The following is a 23,861-nucleotide window of genomic DNA, read 5'->3' as shown; positions in this document are numbered from 1 at the left end:
TTAATAAAGGTGACGAGAAAGGTCACAAAATGGGACCAAACTCTCTTCACAAATTTCTCGCTTAGCAACAGAAATTTTTCAATTTCAATTGGAAGATTCAATTCAAATTTCAATTGTGGTCCTAAGTCGAGAACTACCTGGAGTGAGTTCAGAAAGACACAGAAAAGTCAGAAGGAACCGAGTCTGGTCTATGATGCAGGCATCAGGCGGGAGTGGAGCAAGCGCTGAAGCTCCCTGAAGTGCTGCGTTAAACGCTGAAGGAGCCCAATGGTGGGCAAACTAGGAGGAGGAAGGTGTGTCTTGTGAGGCGTTCCTGCCCTTGAGTTATTTGTGAAAAACGCTCAAGGGAGGATGCAGAATAAAAAGAAGGAGCCTCACCTGTTAAGGTGGCCAGAGGCAGCACTGATTCGCCGTCTATATCCTCGGACGCCTGGATGAAGCCTCGGGGAGAAGGCACGATGAGGACGGCTCCGTCCAGCGCGGACGGTTCCACCTCTTCTTCGGCGGTGGGAGAACCCAGGTCCTGCACAACGACGACAACAACCAACAACTGTGCAGAGCCGTTTCCACAGAATTTTAAAAAGCCGTTTGGAAAGACCCACCACCCCGAACAAAAGCTGAGCGGCATTTCCTGCTACGGACAAAAATTCCTGTGAATCAAGAAGTGTTGGAGGCCAGGCATGAAAATCTGAACAGGGTGATGGCTGTCAATGCCTTAATAACCCCCGACTCCCACAGCATTGCCTTACGATGCCTAAGGATCCTTCTCCGTGTAGTAGGGCTGTATTGCTAGTCTCCTTCTCATCGTCCTCGTTTCCCTAATACCGTCTCCTATTGAGATCTTTATGATTTGTCACCTGTCATTTGTATTTTAGGCTTTACGATTTTTTAACTAGGATTGATGATCTTTGACTTATCTCTTTGCTGCTTGTACGTACTCTGAGAGCTGCTGCACCGGAGACCAATTCCTTGCGTGTCCGCTCACGCTTGGCCAGATAAAGAATTCTACAAAGAACTCTTAACTTCTAGGGTAGGAACACAAGACAAGCCTTTTTAAGTGCACGGGGGAGATCAAGGACTTAAAGACGAGAGTGCTTTGATTTTCTCACTTTCCTAATATTTAAATCCATTTCACATTTCTGCCAGATTTGGAGAACTGTGGCTTAGGGCCACATAAACCTCAGCTCAGGAAGGTTTACGAGTGGTTTATTTCCCACCCACCCCTTACCTCGGAAACGTAAGTGCCGGCCAAATCCGACGGACAATTATCTTCCTGCTTGAGATCTGAATTCAGAATGTCGACGCCTGCTCTTCCCAGGAGCTCCGGGCTGCTTCGGCTGCCAAATTTGGAGGAACCGACGGCGCTGAAAGCGGAGGGATCTCCTCCTGGGAGTTTGGAGGGGTGGATGTCCTCCGGGAGAGAGTCCGTTTCCAGGGAGGTGGGCGTGCCCGCTAAATCGACACGCTGCATGTCTGAATCGGCGCTCAGTTCCGCCTGGCTGGCGGGCGGAGAAATGTCTTCGGCTGCCACGGTGCGAATGATGACGCTGGGTGCGTGGCACTGCACGGTGACGTTCTCTCCCGCGTTCAGCAGGTGCTCGGGCTGCGGGAAAGGGCCACACGAGGGCGGTTTGGAATTCGGCAAAGGTGGCAAAGAAAAGACCAAGGCTGTCTTGATCCTCTTTGGCGCCAGGCAGTTATTTTTTTAAAGAACAAAGGGGCAAAGCAGGGCTATTTGTAGGAGAAAGTGGAAACCTGATCTCTCAGCTTTGCCCAAAAGGAAGACAATCCCCCGTTCACCAAGGAGGAATGGAGAAAAAGAAATGCGGGCCAAATGCAGCTTCTTCTCCTTGTGGGTTTGGGGTGCCCACTTCATAGGAAGCTGATCTCGGAGAATCCACACCCCTCCATTAATGCCCAGGTCATACCTGAGTGTCTACTTACCTGCCAGGAACAACATGCATAGACATAAAAAAGGCAAAGCACACACAGCAACACACACGCACTGGCTGAATTGTGTCTGTTGTTCAGCCTCCAAGTCAGGTCTGACTCTACGACCCGAACGACCACAACACACCAGCTCCCCACTCCCCCCCATCTTCCACTCTCTCCCAGAGTTTGCCCCAATTCACGTCCATTGCTTCGATGACCCTACCTACCTACCTATCTCTTCTTTTGGCTTCCCTCTTTCCCAACATCACAACAGATCGCTGGCTCAACAATTGCAGTGATTCACTGTGGCAAGAATGGTCGTAAAATGGGGCAAAACTCACTCGACAAATGTCTCACTTAGCAACGGAAACGTTGGGCTCAACTGTGGTCATAAGCCAAGGATCCCCTGCATTGATAAAGTCAGTCAACAGCTTCCCGCACTCACCAGCCAGAGCTCTGAAGCCCCCCCACCTTCAGGCCACCTCCCCCCACCCCGTGGGTCTTACTGTTCCGATACGTACGGACAAGGCATGGACTATGATCTGGTCTGGGGAGGCCGGGGCCGCGGCAGCCGTCAGGGTGACCGTGGGGCTGGTGGTCAGGGTCAGAGGCAGGCCCTGGCTTGAGCTGGTCTGGAGCAGGTAGGTGCCAGGGGTTCCAGTTGGCTGCAGGTGGAAAGACTAGGAAGAGGGAGGAAAAGAGAAAGCCATCTCAACGAAGCTCCTTCCAAGTGTGACATCAAAGAGAAACCGAGAAGAAGTTACAAAACCATAACCGAAAGAAGGTACAGCAAGCTAGATTATTTCCACTGTCTACTATTTGGGGCCACTGTAGTTGAGGATTTGGGGGGGAGGAATTCTGAGAGATGCTGATGTTAGACACGTGTTCTGCTTTGCACCAGAGCAGGGGTCTCCAACCTCATTCACTTGAAGACTTGTGGGCTTCAACTCCTAGAATTCCCCAGCCAGCCATGCACGCTGCATACATGGCTGGCTGGGGAATTCTGGGAGTTGAAGTCCACAAGTCTTCAAGTGAATGAGGTTGGAGACCCCTGCACTACAGCTTTAAATCTCTCGGTTAAAACCTTTTAACCACAGAAAGAATAGAATAGGATAGAATAGGATAGAATAGAATAGAATATGGGACAAGACAGGATAGAGTAGAGTAGAGTAGAGCAGAATAGAGTAGAATAAAATATTGGATAAGATGGGACAGAGTAGAGTAGAGCAGAGTAGAGTAGAATTGAATTCTTTATTGATCAAGTGTGATGGGACACACAAGGAATTTTCTTGGTGCATACCCTCTCGGACTAATCAAGTCAACTCTGTAATACTTGCCGGCAAAATCTCAAAAGTCTGTAACGTCCCACTATTTAGCGTTATGGTTTCGGAGTCGACAGAAGCCGCAGGGGAATCAGCAGAAGCTACATAAGGGGAAAAAAAAAAACAGATTCAAATCGGTAAAGAAGTTCTGAGCATATTTAATTGCAAGAGAACGTGCAACGGAACATGCACCCAGGTGGTCAAGGCAGGAATAAGGAAAAAAACTTTGTATAATAAGAAGCGAGTGTTGGCCAAAGTTTGGAAGAGTTTAAACCGGGTCTCTGGGAAGACCCCCCATCACAAGTTCCTCCCTGGGCCAGATTTTGTTAGCTTCAGAAGAAGAATGAAATTGCAGTCCACCTAAGAGAAGGCCCAGCAGTCTGCCTTGGCTAATGGAAACATCCAAGTTATCTTGAGTGCCGCCTATGGTTTTCCCCCAATTCTTTCTCTGCACAACACCATTCTCCACTCAATAAACCTTCAGGGTCTGCTGAAATCAATTCATTAATGACACAATAAAAGGTCAAAGCCTCTGTGAAGTCAAGCTCCCCTCTGAATAACTTCCGTCTCCGTGTTGGTGTATTCTTCTTGACAAGATGGAATATTACGAATCTTAGCCATGGCGCCCCATGGAATCGCATTTTTAAAAAAAGAAGAAACATTTGCCAGGATCGTAAGTGCCACTGATTCAAATCTTGCTCTTCTTTCAGTCTGGGCGATCCAGAAAGATTCAGTCCATAACATCACAAGGCTTGTGTTTCGTTCTGATCCCCGCTTGGTAGGACTATCTGGGTTCTTAACCCCAATCCTGGTTTATCATCAACCCATGCTGACGTCCATGTGGCAGCTGCATTCGAAGGACAAAAGGAGGCCGACCTAAGAATGGCTCTGCAGAGAGAGAGAGCCAGTGTCATGTCCCACCCCCCACTCTGACGAACGAGTCAAGGAAGTCTGTGGCAAACTTGGCAACGAAGCCTCTGCAGCTTGCCAAGTGCCTTCGAGGTTTATCAGGGCAGGCAGAAGTCCAAGTTGTGACTTCAGCGATAGGGTCCGATATCAGCAAACTAGATGAGACTTTGCTTGACTCAAGGTTGGAATGCCAAAAGCAGGTCCTTTATATAGGCTGTGGGGTGTGGCTCCATGACTCAGCATTTATCCAGGCCTGCCCCACCCCTCCTTCTGCTGGCGTCGCCTCTCAGATCTCTGGAAGCGAGGGTCCACCCACTTTGAATTGTCTTCAGCTGGATCTCCTGTCACTAATTCCAGCACCTGGCTGGCTTCCTGCTCACACGCTGTAAGAGTGAAGTTTATCGGGCTTGTCCGTTCACTCCTGGAATCCTCTCCGGGCATGGGGCCAGGGCCGGGGGCATGACAGGCCGTTCATCTTCATTATCAGACTCGGAGTCTGATAACAGGCCCGGTTGGAGACGGGAGGGGCCCGGCTGAGAAGAGGAGGGAGGACGAGTCACAACAGCCAGGGGCTCAGGGCATCTGAAAAGCCACCATATAAAATATGCAAGACTGTAAAAGCTTGCACAGACGCAACTGGAGACACGGTGCTGGCTGATTCAACACAGTATTTTTAACAGAAGAATATATGTTTGGACCACATCGGCTGGAGAGAAAAATGCAGGAAGGATAATGGAAGTGGGGAATGTTTGTATTCCCAGCATTATATAAATGGGGAAACAGGAAAATTTGGTAGATTTATCTACAGGTAGTCCAAAACTTACGACTACAACGTAAGCGGTGGCGCAGTGGTTAGAGTGAAGTACTGCAAGCTACTTCTGCTGCCTGCTGGCTACCTGCAGTTTGGCAGTTCGAATCTCACTGGCTCAAGGTTGACCCAGCCTTCCGAGGTCAATAAAATGGGGACCCAGATTGTTGAGGGGCAAGAGGCTGGCTCTGTAAATCACTTAGAGAGGGCTGTAAAGCACTGTGAAGCGGTATAGAAGTCTAAGGGCTATTGCTACAACTGAGCCCAAAATTTCCATCGCTAAGCAAGACACTTAAGTGAGTTTTGCTTCATTTTGTGGCCTTTCTTGCCACACTTATTAAGGGAATCCCTGCAGTTGTTCATTTAATAACATGGTTGTTAAGTGAATTCGGTTTCCCCGTTGACTTTGCCTGCCTGTCAGAAGATGGGACACTGTGACCGTCATAAATATGAGTCGGCTGCCAGGCATCTGGATTTTGCTCACGTGACTATGGGAAGCCGGCTGCAAGAGTTTTGAGTGTGGAAAACGGTCCTAAGTCACATTTCTTCAGTGCCATTGTATCTCTGAACGGTCACTGAATAAGCTGTTCTAAGCGAAGGACTCGCTGTATCGCCTGCATTTCCTCCGTTCCCTTCCACCAGGAAACCCGTAAAGTAGATCGGCCTGAAAAAAAACGGACCCTTGTCCGAAGGGAGCCCCCACGGCCAAAGACCAGCCATTCCCTCCCCCACCCGAACTCCTGGCTGGCTCTCGTGAATTTGCAATTCATAAAATTAACGACGCTCATCCAACTTTCCGTATCAACAGGACTGCCACCACGGTCAGCGCCATGCAAGACAAACCAGCCATATTTGTACCCTGTAAAGAGTGCCGGGTTGCCCAGGGGTGAAATGTAAAATTTGTTACTACCGGTTCTGTGGATGTGGCTTGGGGGTGGTGGGCATAATGTGACTGGGTGGGCGTGGCCAACTTTTTTTAAAAAAACTTTTAAAAGCATTTTTTCTACAACCTCTTTGGCCGAAGAGGTCGTAAAAAAAATGGTTTTAAAAGGCTCCTCTGATGATCCCAGCTGAGTTGCCTGATCGTCAGAGGCTTTTCTTTTCTTTTAAAAGCATTGTTTTTTGCCTTTAAAAGAAAAAAAGCCTCTGACGATCAGTCAACTCATCTGGGATCACCAGAGGAGCCTTTTAAAAGCATTTTTTTCTACAACCTCTTCGGCCGAAGAGCTTGTAGAAAAAATGATTTTAAAAGCCTCTGACGGTCCCAGCTGAGCCGCAAGATCATCAGAGACTTTTTTTTTTACTTTTAAAAGCATTTTTTCAGCTGAAGAAAAAATGCTTTTAAAAGTAAAAAAAAAACAACCTCTGATGATCGCGCAGCTCAGCTAGCCAGGGTGGCGGGTGGGGGCAGGGATTTTTGCTACTGGTTCTCTGAACCACCTGCTGCCATCGCTACCGGACTGGGTGATCCGGTCCGAACCGGGAGCATTTCACCCCTGGGTTGCCCCCTCCTGAACAGGAGCCCCCAACTGAAGAAGCAGCAAGGAGGACCCAGTAAAAGCTGTTGAGGGAAGACGAGGCCGTTGGCGGGTGACTTACAGACATGGGTGATCTGCAGGGGGATCTGTAAGGCTGCCACCGAAGCAGGAGAGCAGATGGAACTTTCCTCCAAGCGGGCCACGCGGATCTGGACGTGCTGAACCCCGGAACCAGGATGGGAATTTGGCAGCCCAGGTAAAGCTTTCGCGTCTGGAAGTTGGTGTGCCGGGGCGTTTTTTTGGCTTTCGTGCAGTTGCCTCAGACCTTTTATGAGAACTGGGAACAAAAAAGCCAATCAAGGTTGTCGGACACTGAAAACCGAAGTCCAAATTTGTAATGAAAAAAATCACTAAGAGCAATTCAGCCTAACTTACATATTCATTGATAGTGAAGTAGAATGACTGAGATCCCAGGCTGGTCTCGCACTGAAGCGCTCACATCGTCACCTGATCCGTTATTTTAGCATTTCCAAACCTTGACAACTTTGGGATGAGCGGATTTCATCTCCCAGAATCCCCCCCAGCCTGCGCTGGTTGCCAAGGTTGGGAAACACCAGTTATTTTATTCAGTTATCTTCAGGTTACCAGAGGGAAGAGCGGTCTTTCTCTCCAGGCTGGGATCGGTCTGTCCAACGGCAACTTTCCCACATTTTACAAGTCTCGATTCAAGTTCCCAAGAGTGGCTTTGAGTTTGAAACGAGTCCTTTTTTGGGGGGAAAGGTTGGGTTCCGATCCCTCAACCGAGTGGGACACAATTCAGTGTGGATTTCAGTGGGAGAATTTTAAAATGGGGACAGATGCCGGAGTCAGAGGGAGGCGTCAAGAGGGGAAATAGTCTTGAATTCTTACGTAAGCGCAAGAGGGCAAAGTCTAGCCCCATTTGAAAGCCACTGAGCCTGATCTAGTCAGGCCCAGGTGCAGACTGGGAGGGGGGGGGGAAGATTTCTGTAAAACAGGCACGGGCAATAAAGAACTGAACTCTTCCCATGTGGATCCTGGCTTCTTTGGCCCGAGAGCAAGGCAGGGAAAGGGTGGGGTGACTTTACCGGGAAACGACACCTCTTTGTGGTTTGCGATCTGCCTCTTGATGGTCCACCATTTGCTCCGAAGCCACTGGGGTGAGCGGACGCTGCTCCAGCCTTCAGCCAGCAAATCCCAATTGATGCCGTTTTCATCCGCGACCTCTAGCTCTGCTATTCTGACAGCATCACACGGAGAAAAAAATGGTTCCTTTTACAAATATTAGCCTTCAGGGATATCCATTTTTTTTTTCATTTAAAAACAAAAACAAAAAAAACCACCCAGATAATGCCTTCAAATTAATTGATCTCTCAAGCCAATCTGGATGAATCTGTGCAGCTTTCTTGGAACGAAGGCAGGCAGGACTTCTCTCTCTCTCTCTCTCTCTTTTTAAATAGTTTTTATTGAGTATTTTACATTTTTAAAACCAAAAACATAATAAAAAAACACAAAAAATGAAAAAAGAAAAGAAAGAAGGAAAGAAGACGACATACAGATACATCAAACATTAAACTACAAAATACAAAACACATATAACAACATTATGTAATATATTACAACTTTCTGCATCGACAGTTTCCTTGCTATTAAATTCAGTCTTTCTAAATAATCCCTTTTTCTCGTATAACCATATTGGGCATTCTTGTATAGAATTGTGTTATAGATACATTGACTTCCTGCATGTAGGCAGGGCTTCTCATTGGCGGCTTCTAGCAATTGGTTCACGGTTCCCAACCTCCGCTATCTTTTTTTTCTTTTTCCCAATTTTTCTGGTGGAGAAATGGGGAAGCCGGATTCACTTAACAACTGTGATCCTAGCTTAAAAACTGCAGTGGTTCACTTAACAAGTATGGCAGAAAAGGTCATAAAATGGGGCAGAAGGCACTTAGCAAACGTCTCACTTAGCAACTGGAATTTTGGCCTCAATTGTGGTCGTAATTCAAGGACTACCGGTGCCGTGAAGCCTGAATACTGAAATAAGAAACACCTGGGAGCCTCAAGCAGAGGAGACGTGGCTGGGAGAGCTTTCCCCCGCACCCGGGTGCTTCCAAAGGAGACCTCTGGGCAGAAACCACACCTGCGGCCTCTCTCTCCGACCCAAGCCGAGCGGTGCAAACCTGAGAATGAGGTTGATTTCGTCCTCCTTGGTCCACTCGGTGCCTCCGCTCTGCTTCCAGTTGAGGTAGTTGAGCCATTTGGAGCGGCACTGCTTCTCCGACCGCGTTCCCACGCGCTCGGCCACCGCGGCCCAGGAGACCCCTTGTGTGACGATGTCCCCCGGCTCGGTGCTCGTTAATTCGTGGACCACTTCTGCGAGTCTCTTCTCTTCTTTCTCCGTCCATTTGCCTGAATTGGAAACAATCCAAAAAGGAATAGCAATCGCCCTTAAGACTTATCTGCCACTTTACAGCCCTCACTAAGCGGTTTACAGAGTCAGCTTCCGGCCCCCAACAACCTGGGTCCTCATTTTACCGACCATGAAAGGATGGAAGGCTGAGCCACCCTTGAGCTGGTCGGGATCGAATTGCTGGCAGTGAGCAGAGTCCAACCACTGAAGCACCTGAAGAGGGGCGCTTTCCTCATGCATTGCCAGACACCTCTTTCAAAAGCTTTTCCAGTGACTCGATAAATATATCCATGAAAAAGCCACTGGAAAGGCCTGGCGTTGAAGGTTTACTCTCCTGAAGCCGACGTGTATGCCCTGCCTGCAAAGCCAGGATAAATGGAGTTTCCTTGGCAGGTATTTTATTTGCCGTACCTGTGTTGCAAGTGTCCTTCATCAGCCGGCATCGGTCTTTGACGGACGAAGCGCTCCGTCCAAGAGCCGCTCCTATCGTTGCCCAGTCATTGCCGTGCTTGATCCTTAATCTAAAGGGAGGGAAAAGCTGTTAGCTTTTGATCATCAGGGCTGGGAAGATCAGTTACTGCACAGGGGGCTAATGTGCATGGCTGGGAATAGCTGCAATATATATAAGAGCCGGTGGCTTGTCGCTGTATTCTTGACATGCATTAATGCAGCTCTTGGGGCATTTATACAGCCAAGTCAGGTCTCTGAATATCTTAGTCTCTCTGTACCAGGGATCACCAACCTTGGTCACTTTAAGACTTTGCTGGCTGAAGAACTCTGGGAGTTGGAAGTCCACAAGTCTTAAAGTGAACATGGTTGGAGACCCCTGCTCTGTACCATTGCGGCCATTAAGGCTGGCTATAACAGGGCGTGAACTTCTACTTGATCAGGGCTTGGACTAGAAGACCTCCACGGTTCCTTCCAACTCTGTTATTCTGCATGACACAGAGCACAGAATTAACAAAGACTTTCTAACCAAGTTATTCGCCCCAAACAAAGCTGGAAGGCCTCCCTATGCAAATGCAGAACATTTTAATTCACACAGTCCATTTTGATGAAGTTCCTTTTCTCTCTCGGATGTCAATTCATGAGTCTTGACTTGTCCATCTAAGAGGAAACCAAGATTCTAGAATGGGATATGAACGATTGGCAAAATCTGATTTAAATAAAACTTACTCTTTGAGTTTTTCAATCTCTTCGGGAGTATACCTGTTTGGAAACATGGGAACAGCATATTTAATGGAGCTGTAAATATACGCTCATTATACAAATTCATCTTGGGCCGCTATCTTGTGGAGACCTTTGAGACAAAAGGGAAGTCGCCAGGTCTCCAATCCTTCGCTCTCTTGCATACAATTTGCTAGTTTCCCATTGTCGGCAATCGTGATTTTAATGAGGATCATCAGGAAAGGAAGCGGGGTAATTTTCTCCTGGTCACTATAGCATGAAACTAGGAATCCTCACCGCCTTGTGGTCATCCAAGCCATATCCCAAAGGTGCTTCATCATGAGGCAACTGGATTTTTTGGTTTTTCTTTGAAGATGTTTCGCTTCTCACCCAAGAAGCTTCTTCAGCTCTGACTGGATGGTGGGGAATGGAAGGATTTATATTCCTTGCAGACAGCTGGTCATTTGCATCCTTCCAGAGAGCTCTGGAGGCCACTTGGAGGTTCATCTGTGTCCTCAGTGTACTTTTGAGTAGTGCAAATTTGCACAGACAAGCAAAACATCTTCAGAGAAAGAAAAAAAAAAAGTCCAGTTGCCTCTTGAAAAAAGCACCTTTGGGACAACCGCGGCCTGGATGACCGAGAATCTCCATCAACATTCAAGCCACAGTTGTCAGAATTTCAGAATATGACATGTTGGGAGGTTTTCTTTTAGAAGAAACACAATCTTACTTAAAGTATGCTTATTTATTATTTATTTGTAAAACTTATTAGTTGCCCATCTTACCCCATGGATAACTCTGAGCGGCTGACAATATTAAAAGATAAAACTATACAAAACCTAATCCTACAAACACAATTTTATATATATATTTAAAAAACCCTCCTAGCTAAAAAGATGGGGAGGGAGGGAGTAGGATGAGGAAGGAGAGGGGTGAGATCCGCTGTTGATCCATCAATGGCCGCCAGTGTGATTCCCCTCCGTCAGAGTCCCAAGCCAAGTGGCAGAGCGAGGAGGAGAGTTGAGGCTGACCTCACATTAAGTACTCGTCATCCCTGTGGAGACACCAGAATGGTGCAGTGGCCTAGAGGTGGAGCTCTCGGCTCACAATCAGGATGCTCCGAGTTTGATCCTAGGTAGAGGCAAATATTTCTCTCTCTGGGCATATTGAGAATGTATCTACTGAACAAAACTCCACACTGGTGACAGGAAGGGCATCCGGCCAGTAAAGCACTCTTGCTAGCTCCGTTCAGTTGCCCAGATTGCACCCCACAAGGGATTATGGGGTCATTAAAAGATGACGATGATGATTCCTGTGGAGACGCCACCAATGAACCTCTCTCCTCCACCTCGCTTGGATTGGTACGCAGGATATTTGCCAGGAATGGGAGGAAGTTAAATTTGGATCAAACTCCCAGATCTTCCGGTACACAAGAAAAGATCTCCAATTCCCAAATGTTTTGCCTTATCTCTAGTACGATGATTTCCTCCGGAGGCTGAAGTTCACCCTGCAGGTAGTCCTCAACCTATGACTACAATTGAGCCCCACAATTCTGTTGCTAAGCAAGACAGTTGTTAAGTGGGTTTTGCCCCATTTTACGTCCTTTCTTGGCACAGTTGTTAGCTGAACCCCTGGAGTGGTTTAATAGTATCACAGCTGTCGTGGGAATCTGGCTTCCCCACTGACTGCTTTTCACAGTGTCCTTGTTAACTTTGAATGGTCACTAAATGAACCGCTGTTAAGTCAGTTCCTTCACTGATGACTTTCTAACATTTCAAGCCTGTCCTCCACTCTTCCCCCTAGAACCTGGGGCCCTGGAGCCGCTCCCAGCAAGCAGTCCTCCCCTTCGGGTCAAACCTTAGGAAGGTTCATACTTGCCAACGTGGTTCCGGTCATCGTACATGCGCAGGACGCGTCTATAAACCGCAAAGAGAGGCCGGTTCAAACCCCAGGCGATGGTCCTGTAGAAATCTTTCCTTTCGTCTTTTGACATCTCAAAAATGATCTCGGTGGCATCTTTGATTCCACGGGCCTGGTCGCACGAAGAGGACAATTTAGGTTTCCCTCCCTCGGCAGAAAGTTAAAACTGATGTCGCTTCCCCTCCCCCCACCCACTTTTCTTTCTTTTCCTTCTTCCCCAAAATAGGTAGAGCCATTCAAACCCTAATCCATCTGAGCCACTTCCTGCTCGTGCTGACAAATGGGAGGGGGGGGGAAAGAAATAAGCCAGGATTTGATTTTGCAGGTTTAAGACGGTGGTTGAACAACCCAGGTCTTACACTATTGCCTGGATATACAATGATTGTAATAACTACAGGTTTAATATGAGGTTAAACTGAGACGGCAGCGATGTGTTTTTTTTTCCTTTTGAAAAATAACTAGCAACCAGGAAAAAGTGCAAAATTCATTTCCCTGGAAAACAACATGGAAGAAATGAGCTGTTATTTCTAATGGATTTTAAAATCGAAAGGAGGACGTTCGAGTCCCTAATCTTCTTTGTTTTATAACTACAAAATGAAATCTGTTATAAACAAATCCAGCTAAAAAGTTCTTTATAGTAAGAACTTCTCTATGGGAGACAGGCTGATAAAGGAATTGGGATGAATTGGGCCTTCTTGGGCACTTTTAAGAAAAGGTTGAATCATTGTCAGTCAGGGTCAGAGTCAGAAGTTCAGGATGTCCCAATTTAAGACATTCACTGGCTTTATGCCAACTGTTGAGTCCTTGATTTAAGGCTATGAGAAGGTCAGACTTTCTTTAAGACTTTCTCACACTTTAAACAAAAGCACCATTCATGATTCGGTTAAAAGGGTCAGTAAACAGTCTGTATGCTGCTTAACCAGATCTATTGCTTTATAAGCTCAGGTGAAGAGCATGGTCTCTACAGGTACGGAGCGAAAGGGACTCAGAAGGGAGTTTTTCCTGGAAACTGGGGGCTGTAAGAGAGATGGAAAAACTCTATGGAATCCCGCTGATAAAGAACTCTGAAACCCATCAGACGGAAGAGACCAACGTCTGAAACTAGGAAGCGTATTGAGAGCAACACAAACCTTCAAATAACGCTCAATGTTACTCATCAAAATCTGAATTTCTTCCTTCGACCACATGCCCTGTTTCCACTTATGACCTTAAAAATGGAGAAGAAGCTGTCACACACAGAAGCCCTACGAGCAGTTCAACTTAGAGAATGATTAGCACAGAGAAGGGGAGGAGGTTTATTTAGATCCACTCCTAATCCAGCAAATAAATTTTAGTAATCGTTCGTAGCCACTACAGCATTATTTTTTTTAGCATAAGCTGACAGAAATTGCAATTATTGGGTGGCTTAAAACATAGTAAATAAGATATTATCATTAAATCACAGTATCTTTTTTTTCAATGCTTTCCCGAGTCATGCAAAGTAGTTTTATATCTCCGCACCCAATTCAACAAGAACTTGTCTATTTTCAAACACAAAACAAATTTAATAGCATATGTACAAAATCGTTGGCGTTTAGCACTGATAATAAATGCCTCAAATTGGAAATGAAGTTTCTATTATTTCTGGACTAAAAAAATAAATAAATGTTAAGGCCGGAATGGCAGGGAATCCAATCCAATCCAAGTTATAACAATTTAGATGTATGCTAAAAAATAATATGAAATATTCATTAACTCCCATCGCTAAAAAAGCAATATTGTCCTCATGTTATTTTAATAAAACAAATTGGTTCCTCTCAAAACAATGTGGTACTTTTCTGTCATGCGCCAAATACTCGCAGGCCTCCCTCGACCCAGAGATGCCCTCCACAAATAGAAAATATAAACTTGCCTTTGTTTGTTAGACAATCCTTGTCTTCTTTGGTTGTAAACCAGGCCTGACTGACGGCAGAGACTTCTTCGTTGGCTAGAGACGAGATTTCATCCAGTTGCTCATTCTGAAGGATCTGGGAGAGGTCAACAGGAGAGAAAACCCTTTAAACCAGGGCGCCTTCGACGTCAACAACTTCAAGGTGTGTGGACTTCTAACCCTCAGAATAATAAACCCATTACTCTGGATGGCCACCTTAGATGTTTCATATCCTCCAGGACAGGGGTCTCCAACCTTGGTCCCTTTAAGACTTGTGGACTTCAAGGGACTCTGGGAGTTGAAGTCCACAAGTCTTAAAGGGACCAAGGTTGGAGACCCCTGCTCCAGGACACTTCCAGGAGTGTTTCATATACCTGAATCTGAGTCACCGTTCCTTCGTTAACCTCATGGTCAGCTACTTCTGTGGTGGCAGTCATGGTCACCTCAAAACTCTGGTCGCTTTCTGAAACTGGAAAGCACATCAAGGGTTAAGCTTGTGTGGTGCGATTGTTGTGGATATTTTTCTCACGTGTGCACAGCAGCTACCCTCCTCGGTGAGCATGTTTCTCCTTGCTATTCCTGTCTTGCCATCTGTTTTCTTTAGGGGAAGTTTGGTCTAATGGTGAAGGCACTTGGCTAGAAACCAGGAAACGGGGAGTTCTAGTCCCGCTTTAGCCATGAAAGCTAGCTGGGTGATTTTGGGCCAGTCCTACTCCCTCAGCCCAACCTACCTCACAGGGTTGCTGTTGTTTTAGGGAACCTGACAGGGTTGCTCCTAGCCCTCGAGGAGGAGGAATATGTGTGTTGGATATGTTTGCTGCCTTGAGTTGCTTATAAAAATAATTAAAGTGATATAGGAATGAATGAATGAGTGGATGGATGGATGAATGAATGAATGAATGGCGGATGAATGGATGAATAAATGAATGAATGGTGAATGGATGAGTGGATGGATGGGTGGGTGGATGAATGAAAGGTGGATGGATGAGTGGATGAATAAATGAACATTTTCAGACTGGGGTAAGGAATAGAGGATCACTTCACCAGCCAAACAAAAACTGACTTGCCCCCCATTTCCACAAGCCCTCCTCCTGGTCCCCCCGTGTGGTCTCCCTTTAGCAGCCCCTGCAGAGCCTTCAGAAGGACCCCTTACGTGGAAGCGCAACGACCGAGATGCACGGAGGGTTGCCTTCAATGCTCTCATCATCTTCTGAGGATAAGCAAAGCCTTTTATGGGGAGGTTCGGTGCTGTCTTCCGAGTCTACTTCGTCTGCCTCTAAACGCCCACGGAGAGAAGGAGAAGGACAGCCATGAGACTCAGAAGGGAATCGCAGCTGACATGATCTCTTGCTCAACTGCCTACTGCAGATCGTTTAAGGACGCCGCCTGACACTCATCCTAGGGAGAAATGGAGTCATTTGTTCAAGTTCCTGAAAAATATTCACATTTTAGCTCTTGGTCCAAGGTGTAATATCCTTTTTTTTTCTTGTTATGAAGAAAACAAGAGTTTAGTCCCTTTCTTTCAGAGTGGAGTGGGGGAGCTAGCGTTTACTGGCCAGATGCCCTTCCTGATGCCTAATCAGAGTTCACAGCAGATATTTTCTCTTTGCGCCCAGAGAGATAACTATCTGCCAGTACCTAGGTTTGAACTCTCAATCTTCCGAGTGGTAGGAGAGCATCTTCACTTTTAGGTCACCGCACCATTTATGCCCTTACCTCTTTTTTTCAATCCCCAGAGACCAGCAGCTAACATTTAGTGGTGTGATTCTTAACTTATAAGAAAATAATAATTAAAAATGCATTTAATGGAGAAAAAGTTCAAAACACCTGACCTGCTCTCTGGTGCCAAATCATGCCCTCTAAAGAACGAACGGCCTAATTTCCATATTTTTTTAAAAGTGCAACTTCCAGTTCTAATGCTTTGCCCACAATATCATTAAAATGAGTTTTCTTTCATCCAATTTTCATACACATTAAAATCTAATGGTTTAAGATTTAATGGCTACAATAACCAAACCATGATAAGGAACCACTTGTTGTTTTAATGTCATTGGTTTGAGCAATTCCAATAGAAGTCATCAAAACTATTGTGCAATTAATTACAACTGAGTGTAATTGATCTGGTCGCGTCCTCCCACATCCAACTCCAGTCTCAAACAACTGGAATGTAAGGAGCAAAGTGGTGGAAAACTCCTTCTGGAGACCAAAAGAAAAAAGAAAAAGGAAAGAAATGTTTTTAGAGGGAAATGGCCAGACTGGGTCATGCAGCATCCTCATGCTTCAGCAATGGCTGAATGGGCGCAATGGCTCAGAGGTTAAAGGCGCTGAGCTTGTCAGCTGGAGAGAGCTGGCAGCCCAGGTTCGAGACCAGAGCACTCCATGACAGGGCGAGTTCCCGTTCCTCGCTCCAGCTCCTACCCACTGAGCAGTTCAAAAGCATGCAAATGCGGGATTAATAGGTACCACTTTGGTGGGAAGGTAACAGTGTTTTGTGCACCTTTGGCGCATAGCCATGCGACCACCGAAATTGTCTTTGGACAAGGCTGGCTCTTTCGGCCAAGAAACGGAGATGGGCGCCATGTCGCAGAACTTAACCCCTTTTTTCAGTCCCCAGAGACACGACTGGACAAGGAAAGCTTTACCTTTTTAAAAAAACCATGCTTTAGCAGTGTGATCACCGTCTATTTTGAGGGGTGGGATAAATGGGCGACTTAAGGAAATGCAAGTCTTAACTCATCCATTGCAGACCCTTGATATATATATATTTTTAAAGGACGTTCTTGAGATTCCTCCAGGAAACTAAAATTCCCAGCGACACTGAAAACTGTCTCTCCCAAATGTCATTACTAAACGAAGCCCCCCGCCCCCCCCCCTCCTCCCCGGCTGTGCCGTTAAGCCCAAGATCTTGGTGGGAGGAGTGACTGTGACTTGAAACAATAGGGAGAAGGCATACAGTCAAAGGACAGGTGTTCTATACCATCCTGAGGGCAGTGAAGAATAAGGTTGCCTTGAGGATCCTGGGTCAGAGTCACGGAATTCACGGTTTCGACTGTCACTGTGTCAGATTCCTCTTCAACTGTGGTCATAATCAAATCTACAAGAGAACAATCCCAGATTAGCCACGCGGTGCCCATCATTTACCGATAAAGGAGAATATCTGAAGCTCAGGGTTGAACTGTGGGGTCCTTGGTGCCCTCTGAGCAGGGTTGTTGTCCTCCTGCAGACATTTCATTATCCAAGATAGGTTGTCTACTAGCACTGATGATGTTACCTAGTCCAGGTAATGAGACGTCTGCAAGAAAACAACCACACTCAGAGAGCACCGAGAACTTGGTTGTTACTTACTTTGAACCTGCAACCTACTTATTTAACTCAGAATTAAAGTGTCCCTCAGTGCTTCACGCACAGCGAGTGAAACGTTCATGTTATTGACCCAGACCGAAAACACCTGCTCCTCGTTGGGTTAATGGGGGGCCTTTTATTTCTTGCACCTTCTCACGCGTAACTTCAAAACCAAACACTTCTCCTAAGACCAAAGGAGCGCTGGCTGGTCCCTTAAGACGATGATTACCAAGAAGAAACTCAGAGTCTTCAAGGAAGAGGAAGTTGAGGGAGAGACTCAGAGAAATGCCAGGGCTGGTTGGGATTCTGGAGAGCCTCTGGTTCCCCATCCCAGGGCATCCATGAGAGAGGAGGGCTCTCCCGCCTCCCTTGAAGCACCTTCCTGAGGCAGTTCAGTTCCCTTGCTGATGGTCTCTTACCATCAAGGCATAATGTCTTGAGGCCGAGTCAAGGCAACTGGACTTCTTGTCTTGTTGGCTTGAAAACGTTTCGCTGCTGATCCAAGTAGCTCCTTCGGTCTGAGGAAGTTGGTTAGGGGGACCCCATATATATCTATATATGTCCCCAGTTTCTTTTGCTGCTTTTTCATCAATCCCCAGGGAGACCAAGACCATTTCCCAGGTTCACCAAGGGGGCCACACCTAAGGACCTACCTAGGAAAAAGGATTTAGGAGTTGGAACATCCCAAGGACTCTCTGCCTACTCACCTAACAAGACTCTAACAAGATTTGGGGAGAAATGAAATCTCCCTGGAGGCAGGGGTGAAATGCTCCCAGTTTTGACCGGATCGCCCTATCCGGTAGCAATCTTGGCTGGTGGTTTGGAGAACCGGTAGCAATTTCGTGCGAGGCTCCGCCCACCCACCCGGATGTTGTGTTTTGTACCCTCTGCGCATGCGCAGAAAGCTTTTGTGCATGTGCAGAGGGTGTGTGCGAGCGAAGCATGCATTTCTGAACCGGTAAGGAAGGTAAGTAGATTTCACCCCTGCCTGGAGGACATATATGGGACCCTCCTCACCCATGTGCTCAGGTTGAACAAGGAACCCGGAAAAGCAGCGAAATGTTTTGAACCCGCAAGGAAAGAATTCCGGATGCGCTGACTCAACTTCCAGACAACTCCGCTGAATGACCGAGAATCTTCACCGACCATCAAAGATCTTTTCCTGATGTTCAACCAATCTGCTTTCTTGCGAAGTTCTTCTGGTCTTGTCTTCAGGAGCAACTTTCAACAGCTCTCTACCCTCCTCTTCTACATTCAGATTCTGGAAAATGGCTCCTGGGTTTTCCCCTCCCCTCCCTACATCTTATAACTTTTGATTTTTATTACTCAAATCAAAGGCTTTGTAATTCATCCTGCTGAGATTCACCTTGTGGGTGGCTGCCCATTGTTTTGTTTCGCCAAGTTGAGGTCCTCAAGAATCTTGATGAATGTGTTCTAAGGCCTTCTGTTATTTTTGCGATCCTCCCTGTATGTCAGCCCTGCGGGGTAGTCCAGACACGAAGCACCATCAGCAGCACAGGTCTACCTTTATTGTACATTAATGGACTCTTGTAAGACTGAAAGTATCTCTCCCCTTTTTCTCTCCGGAAAGCTACGGAGGGTCCCTTCCGACATGCTTCCCATGCCTCTTCTCCTTCCGTGACCCGAGAAATCTTTTACACGCTGGTTATCCAGACTACGAGCCTCCCTTCGCTCTTCCAAACGCATCCCCGCGTACCATTACCCTGCCCTTGCGACATCTGCAAATTCGTTGCGTTCTTGACATGGCTGAGTGCGGACGGATGTGTGCAACTGAGAAACAGCCAATGTGAACAGAAGAGCTTTACTGTTACTTTCTCAGCGGGCAGGGAGAGTGTGATTGCGTGACCATAAGCCAAACTGTGGAGTCCCCCAACAGACCCAGAAGTTTTAATTTAGCTCTTTAATGATCGAAAAAACGGAAACCACCCAGAGAGATGATTAATGTGTGTGTCCTGAAAACCCTCATGGGAGACACACGCCAGGCTCCTGGTGGTGCCTGGCTCAGCAGTTTTGACAAAAATAAGAGCAGGCCAGCGAGTGAATGGTTTTGGGGGTGTGGGGTGTGAAAAAGGAGGGCTGGAAAGAGCGATCCTAAACAGGTGCCTTTTCCTGAAGGAGAAGACGAAGTGGAAAAAAAAAACAACTGAGAGAGAAAGGAAGCTATAGGGGAAGAGGGAAAATTGCCTCTATGCTACGATCTTGAGCATCCCAAGCCTGAGCTATGGCGCATGGCTAATGCCTGCTCCGTCGTTGCTCCTGTGAAGATGACGGCCAAAACTCAGGGCAGGAGGAGAGAAGGACCACGGCTCATTACAGGCTGTTTGGGCCACGCTGCCAACCGCTGCGTTTTCTTGGACCGGAAGCCCTCAAAGGCCCCTTCCAATTCCGTTATCCGGTCATTCTTCTGCCCTTTGCATGGTGTGGAACCACCGAGAGATACAGGAAGACATCTTGGATGTACAAAAGATGCCGTCCCGGAAGATTCTGACCTGCAGATGTTTGGATCTTGAAACTAGATGCACAACCTAGTGTGGAAGTAGTGGAATTCTGAAACTATTCTGAGGTCAGGAAGGTTTAATTTCCAAATTGGACCCTTCTCGACTGTTTAGAATGCGACTGAATTTGTTGTGGTCCACCAGCAGCCTGTGGAGCTGGACAGTGAGGAGGCTGGGGAGGACCATGGGGCAGTCCTGGAGTCAGGGGAAGGCCCGGACGAGGGCCCTGCGTCAGAGGCAGAGATGGGGCCAGGGCCATCTGGGAGCGATGCGCGGACTCTGTAGCCTCCAGAGGTGGACCGCAGAGAGGCAGAGGAACAGGAGGAGCCTGTTCCTAGTGCATGCATGAAAAGAGCTGCCAGAAGGCAAGAGCAGCTGAAGAAAAAAGGATGACTCGGAAGTAAGAACAAGAGATGATTGGCCCCTCCCGTAAGGCTTAAAAGAGCAGCAACGAGCCGTTGGGTTCTTTGTAGGAAAGCAACATTGATTTCCGTGCTTCTTGTCAGCGTTTCTTGAACTTTGTGGAGGTTTTGCCAAGAAAAGCCTCTGACAGGTTGCCAAAGACATCAAAGGTTGGTGATAAGGCCTAGGGACTGGTTATTAAGAATTTTGTTTTGGACAAAATATTTTAATTTAAATAAAATAAATTTGTTGAGGACTGAATTGTGTTTAGTAATCACTACTTGGACCTTGGTCACAGCAGAATTGTTTCCACCTCTCTGGGGTAGAATTTCTAAATTTACCACTAATCCCCATTGCCTGTTGACTCAACCGTCTCCTTGGCCTGATCCCATGGAGAGCATTCTTGCTCCAGGGTTAGTCAGACCTGTCGCGGTTTTAATGTGAGCTGCAAACCAAGACAAGTTTTGGTTTGCAAACTGAAGTTATCTTGTCTTGCAGTCCTTGACTTATGACCACAAGTGAGCCCAGCATTTGTGTTGCTAAGTGAAGCAGTTAAGTGAGTTTTGCCCCAGTTTACAACCTTTCTTGTCTCAGTTGTTAAGTGAATCACTGCTGTTGATAAATTAGTAACCCGGTTGTTAAGTGAATCTGGCTTTCCCCACTGACTTTGCTTGTCAGAAGGTCACAAAAGGGGATCACGTGACCCCCTGGGAGACTGCAACCGTCGTAAATATGAGTTAGTTGCCAAGATTTTGATCGGGTGACCATGGAGGTGCTACAATGATCGTGTGAAAAATGGTCATAAATCACTTTTTTCAGATAAGTCACTTTTTTCAGTGCCGTTGTAACTTTGAATGGTCACTAAATGGACTGTCGTAAGTGGAGAACTACCTGTATATCACTGCAATATCCATAGTGTTCCGATAATGAGATTTTCTTTGTCTTGCATTGCTTGTTAAGTTACCCCCTTGCCTATAACTCAGTTCCAGCAGGTTGGCCTTAACTTCAATGCTCATTGCAACCGACATATTTAAATGTAACAGAAGATAAAAAAAACTATGACAAATAGTCTTCTCCATAAATCTGTTTTCAGAGCCCACAAAAAGCTGTTGCAGCGGATGGCACCTTTGAAATTCAGCACTAAGCCATGTTTGGATGAGCAAAGTTGATCTATCTGAGAGCTGAAACATGTTTTGAAATACTATTATTATGTATTTTGTGCGGGTGTAAAGTTAAAGAACATTTCTGAAAATACAGTGGAAGAAAATAGACATTTTGAAACAGTTTTTATTTGTCGAAGCATTAAAGCAAGTAGCATACTTTATGTAAACATACCAACTGAAAAGATGGAGGGACTTTATTTCAGAGCATTAGTGGTAAAATATCCATATATCTACTTTTCATTTTACAGTGTCACCGTTTGCTTGTCGATTGTTCTTTATCAAGATCCCAATATTCTTTCTATGAAATAGAAAAATCCTACACAAGAACACCCAGCAACCATAATAAATCAAAACCTTTCAACACGAATGTTGAAACAATCAAATTCCGGAGCAGATTTATGTTAAACTACCACTGGCATAACGAGGCTAACGGTTACTTATACTAAAAAAGTAAACTATTAAATGATATTAGAACATCTTTTAGTCTCAAATCACATATGTCAATAATTCAATACCCCAAGATTTTGCAATAGCAGGAAATCTTATATAGTGTGTGGGAGAAAAAGAAAGAAGGAAGGAAGGAAGGAAGGAAGGAAGGAAGGAAGGAAGGAAGGAAGGAAGGAAGGAAGGAAGGAAGGAAGGAAGGAAGGTAAGTAAGTGTAGGTATGGTTTGTAAAATTACTATTTTACATTTTATGCACCGGAGACAAATTCTTTGTGTCCAATCACACGTGGCCAGTAGAGAATTCTATTTCCCATACACACAAACACACACACCCCTTTTATACCAAAAACAGTTTATTAGATTTGTGACCCTCCCAATTCCCAATGGCTCTGGCGACCTGAGAACAATCAAAGAAATAATATAAAATAATATTTTAAAAAATCAAAGCTAAAGATAACAGGTGGCAATGAAACCAGAAGCCTTTCCTCACCAAAGGCCTGAGAATTTTAATATCATCCATCTGTCATCTATATATCTATCATTTACCAAAATTTATATACATACATATACATACATACATACATACATACATACATATACATATATGTACGACCACAAACACGAAGCCAAACAACAGCAATGCAGCTCACCAGCTCAAATCCCCCTGCAACACAGACTAATCTGAGCACAAGTAAGCCCCCACCCAAACAGGACACACCCCCAGCCAATCAGAGCACAAAAACCCCCCATCCAATCAGAGCACAGCCAAGCTCCCACCCAATCAGTTCAAACCCCCACTAGCAGTTAAAAAGGAAGAAACAGCTGCAGTCACACATTGCTCCCAGAAGCACGAAGCTGAAGCCTGAAGATGACGAATGAGACTTCGTCGAAACATCGCCAAGACACTTCCAATTTTACGCGGGAGAAAACCTGAATAACCAAAGACCTACATATATATATATAATAATATACACATACATATAAATACATACACACATGCACACATAAACACCTGCAGATGCATACACACGTACAAAAACACAGACACACACATAATCATATCTAAATTCATATATATACATATGCATGTATAGATTTACAGACGCACACATGGATTATACAGAATGGAATAGGAATGAATAGAATATAAAAGGTAGAATAGAACAGAATTTTTTATTGGCCAAGTGTGATTGGACACACAAGGAATTTATCTTTGGGGCATAAGTTCTCAGTGAAGAAAAATAAAATACATTCCTCAAGAATAAAAAGATAGAACACTTAGTGATAGTCAAGGTTAGGGTTTATATATATCTGTGTCTATGTGTTTGCCTCTGCATATATATATCAATATCTAAATTTATATAACAGGTGGCATATGCATATACAGACATACACACATATATATATATATACAGAGTATCTAAATTTGTGTCTGTATATATATATTTGTTTTCGTACATACATCTACATCTACATGTTTTTGTAAGTTTTAGACCTACATACACACACATACATACATACATGCATAGATACCCAGAGAGACGCTGGACTAGCCCTGCTGATGGTCTCTAGTGAAGGGGGGGGGAGAAGCGGCCTCAGAGACCCCCCCCCTCCCAAGGACCCCTCCCACACACACACAGACCCTCCCAGACGCCTCTGAGCCCCTGGGCCGCCTGTGGCGCTTGGGGCAGCCCCCTCCCAGGGTCCCTGCCTGGCCTCCCGCAGGCCCGTCCGTCCGACCTCGGGGGGGCCCCTTTTGGAAAAGACCCCCCCCGGGGGGAGAAGCGAGGGAGGGAGGGAGGGAGGCGGGTTCGAAAGAGGCGCCCACGAGGGTGGGGGAGGCAGAGGAATGGATCTCTCTCTCTCTCTCTCCATCTATTCGGGGAGGAAATATTTCCCCGGGAGGGTTCGCCGATTCCTGGCCTCTCTTTCCCCGCGCGGCCCCTCCCCCCTCCCTCCCTCCCGTCCGATGGGCGCTTCCAGGCACTTACTTCCTGTTTTGGGTCCGGGCACTTGAGAGGCCAGGATGGAGGCTCCGAAATGCCAGGATGGAGGCGCGCGCCCGCCCGCCTCAGCCACGCCGCCGCCGCCTCCCTCGCCCTCACCAGCAGCAGCCCAGG

At 46.3% G+C, this 23,861-nt stretch overlaps 1 protein-coding gene across 5 annotated transcripts in view; it reads right to left on the bottom strand.

Annotated features, from left to right (window-relative positions):
* Positions 1-23,861, bottom strand: part of DMTF1 (cyclin D binding myb like transcription factor 1) — a 25,346-nt gene extending 1,485 nt beyond the window's left edge. Inside the window, exons 1-16 of one of the 5 annotated variants that reach the window (XM_058190316.1) lie at positions 23,733-23,845; positions 16,851-16,967; positions 15,027-15,149; positions 14,248-14,342; positions 13,856-13,970; positions 13,095-13,171; positions 11,919-12,076; positions 10,054-10,086; positions 9,289-9,398; positions 8,648-8,876; positions 7,556-7,707; positions 6,571-6,786; positions 3,270-3,355; positions 2,454-2,612; positions 1,229-1,603; positions 379-523 (exon numbers count right to left, since the gene is read on the bottom strand). In XM_058190316.1, the coding sequence (XP_058046299.1) occupies positions 379-523; positions 1,229-1,603; positions 2,454-2,612; positions 3,270-3,355; positions 6,571-6,786; positions 7,556-7,707; positions 8,648-8,876; positions 9,289-9,398; positions 10,054-10,086; positions 11,919-12,076; positions 13,095-13,171; positions 13,856-13,970; positions 14,248-14,342; positions 15,027-15,149; positions 16,851-16,959 (2,182 nt within the window). In that variant the 5' untranslated portion in view covers positions 16,960-16,967; positions 23,733-23,845. Of the gene's footprint in view, positions 1-131; positions 280-378; positions 524-561; positions 1,026-1,228; positions 1,604-2,453; positions 2,613-3,269; positions 3,356-6,570; positions 6,787-7,555; positions 7,708-8,647; positions 8,877-9,288; positions 9,399-10,053; positions 10,087-11,918; positions 12,077-13,094; positions 13,172-13,855; positions 13,971-14,247; positions 14,343-15,026; positions 15,150-16,850; positions 22,288-23,732 lie in introns of those variants that run through there. The other 4 variants (XM_058190317.1, XM_058190319.1, XM_058190315.1 and 1 more) reach the window with 4 other exon arrangements.

The sequence above is a fragment of the Ahaetulla prasina genome, chromosome 7 (genome assembly GCF_028640845.1).
Source record: "Ahaetulla prasina isolate Xishuangbanna chromosome 7, ASM2864084v1, whole genome shotgun sequence".
NCBI classification, from domain to species: domain Eukaryota; kingdom Metazoa; phylum Chordata; class Lepidosauria; order Squamata; family Colubridae; genus Ahaetulla; species Ahaetulla prasina.
This window is presented reverse-complemented; position numbering and strand designations above follow the sequence as displayed.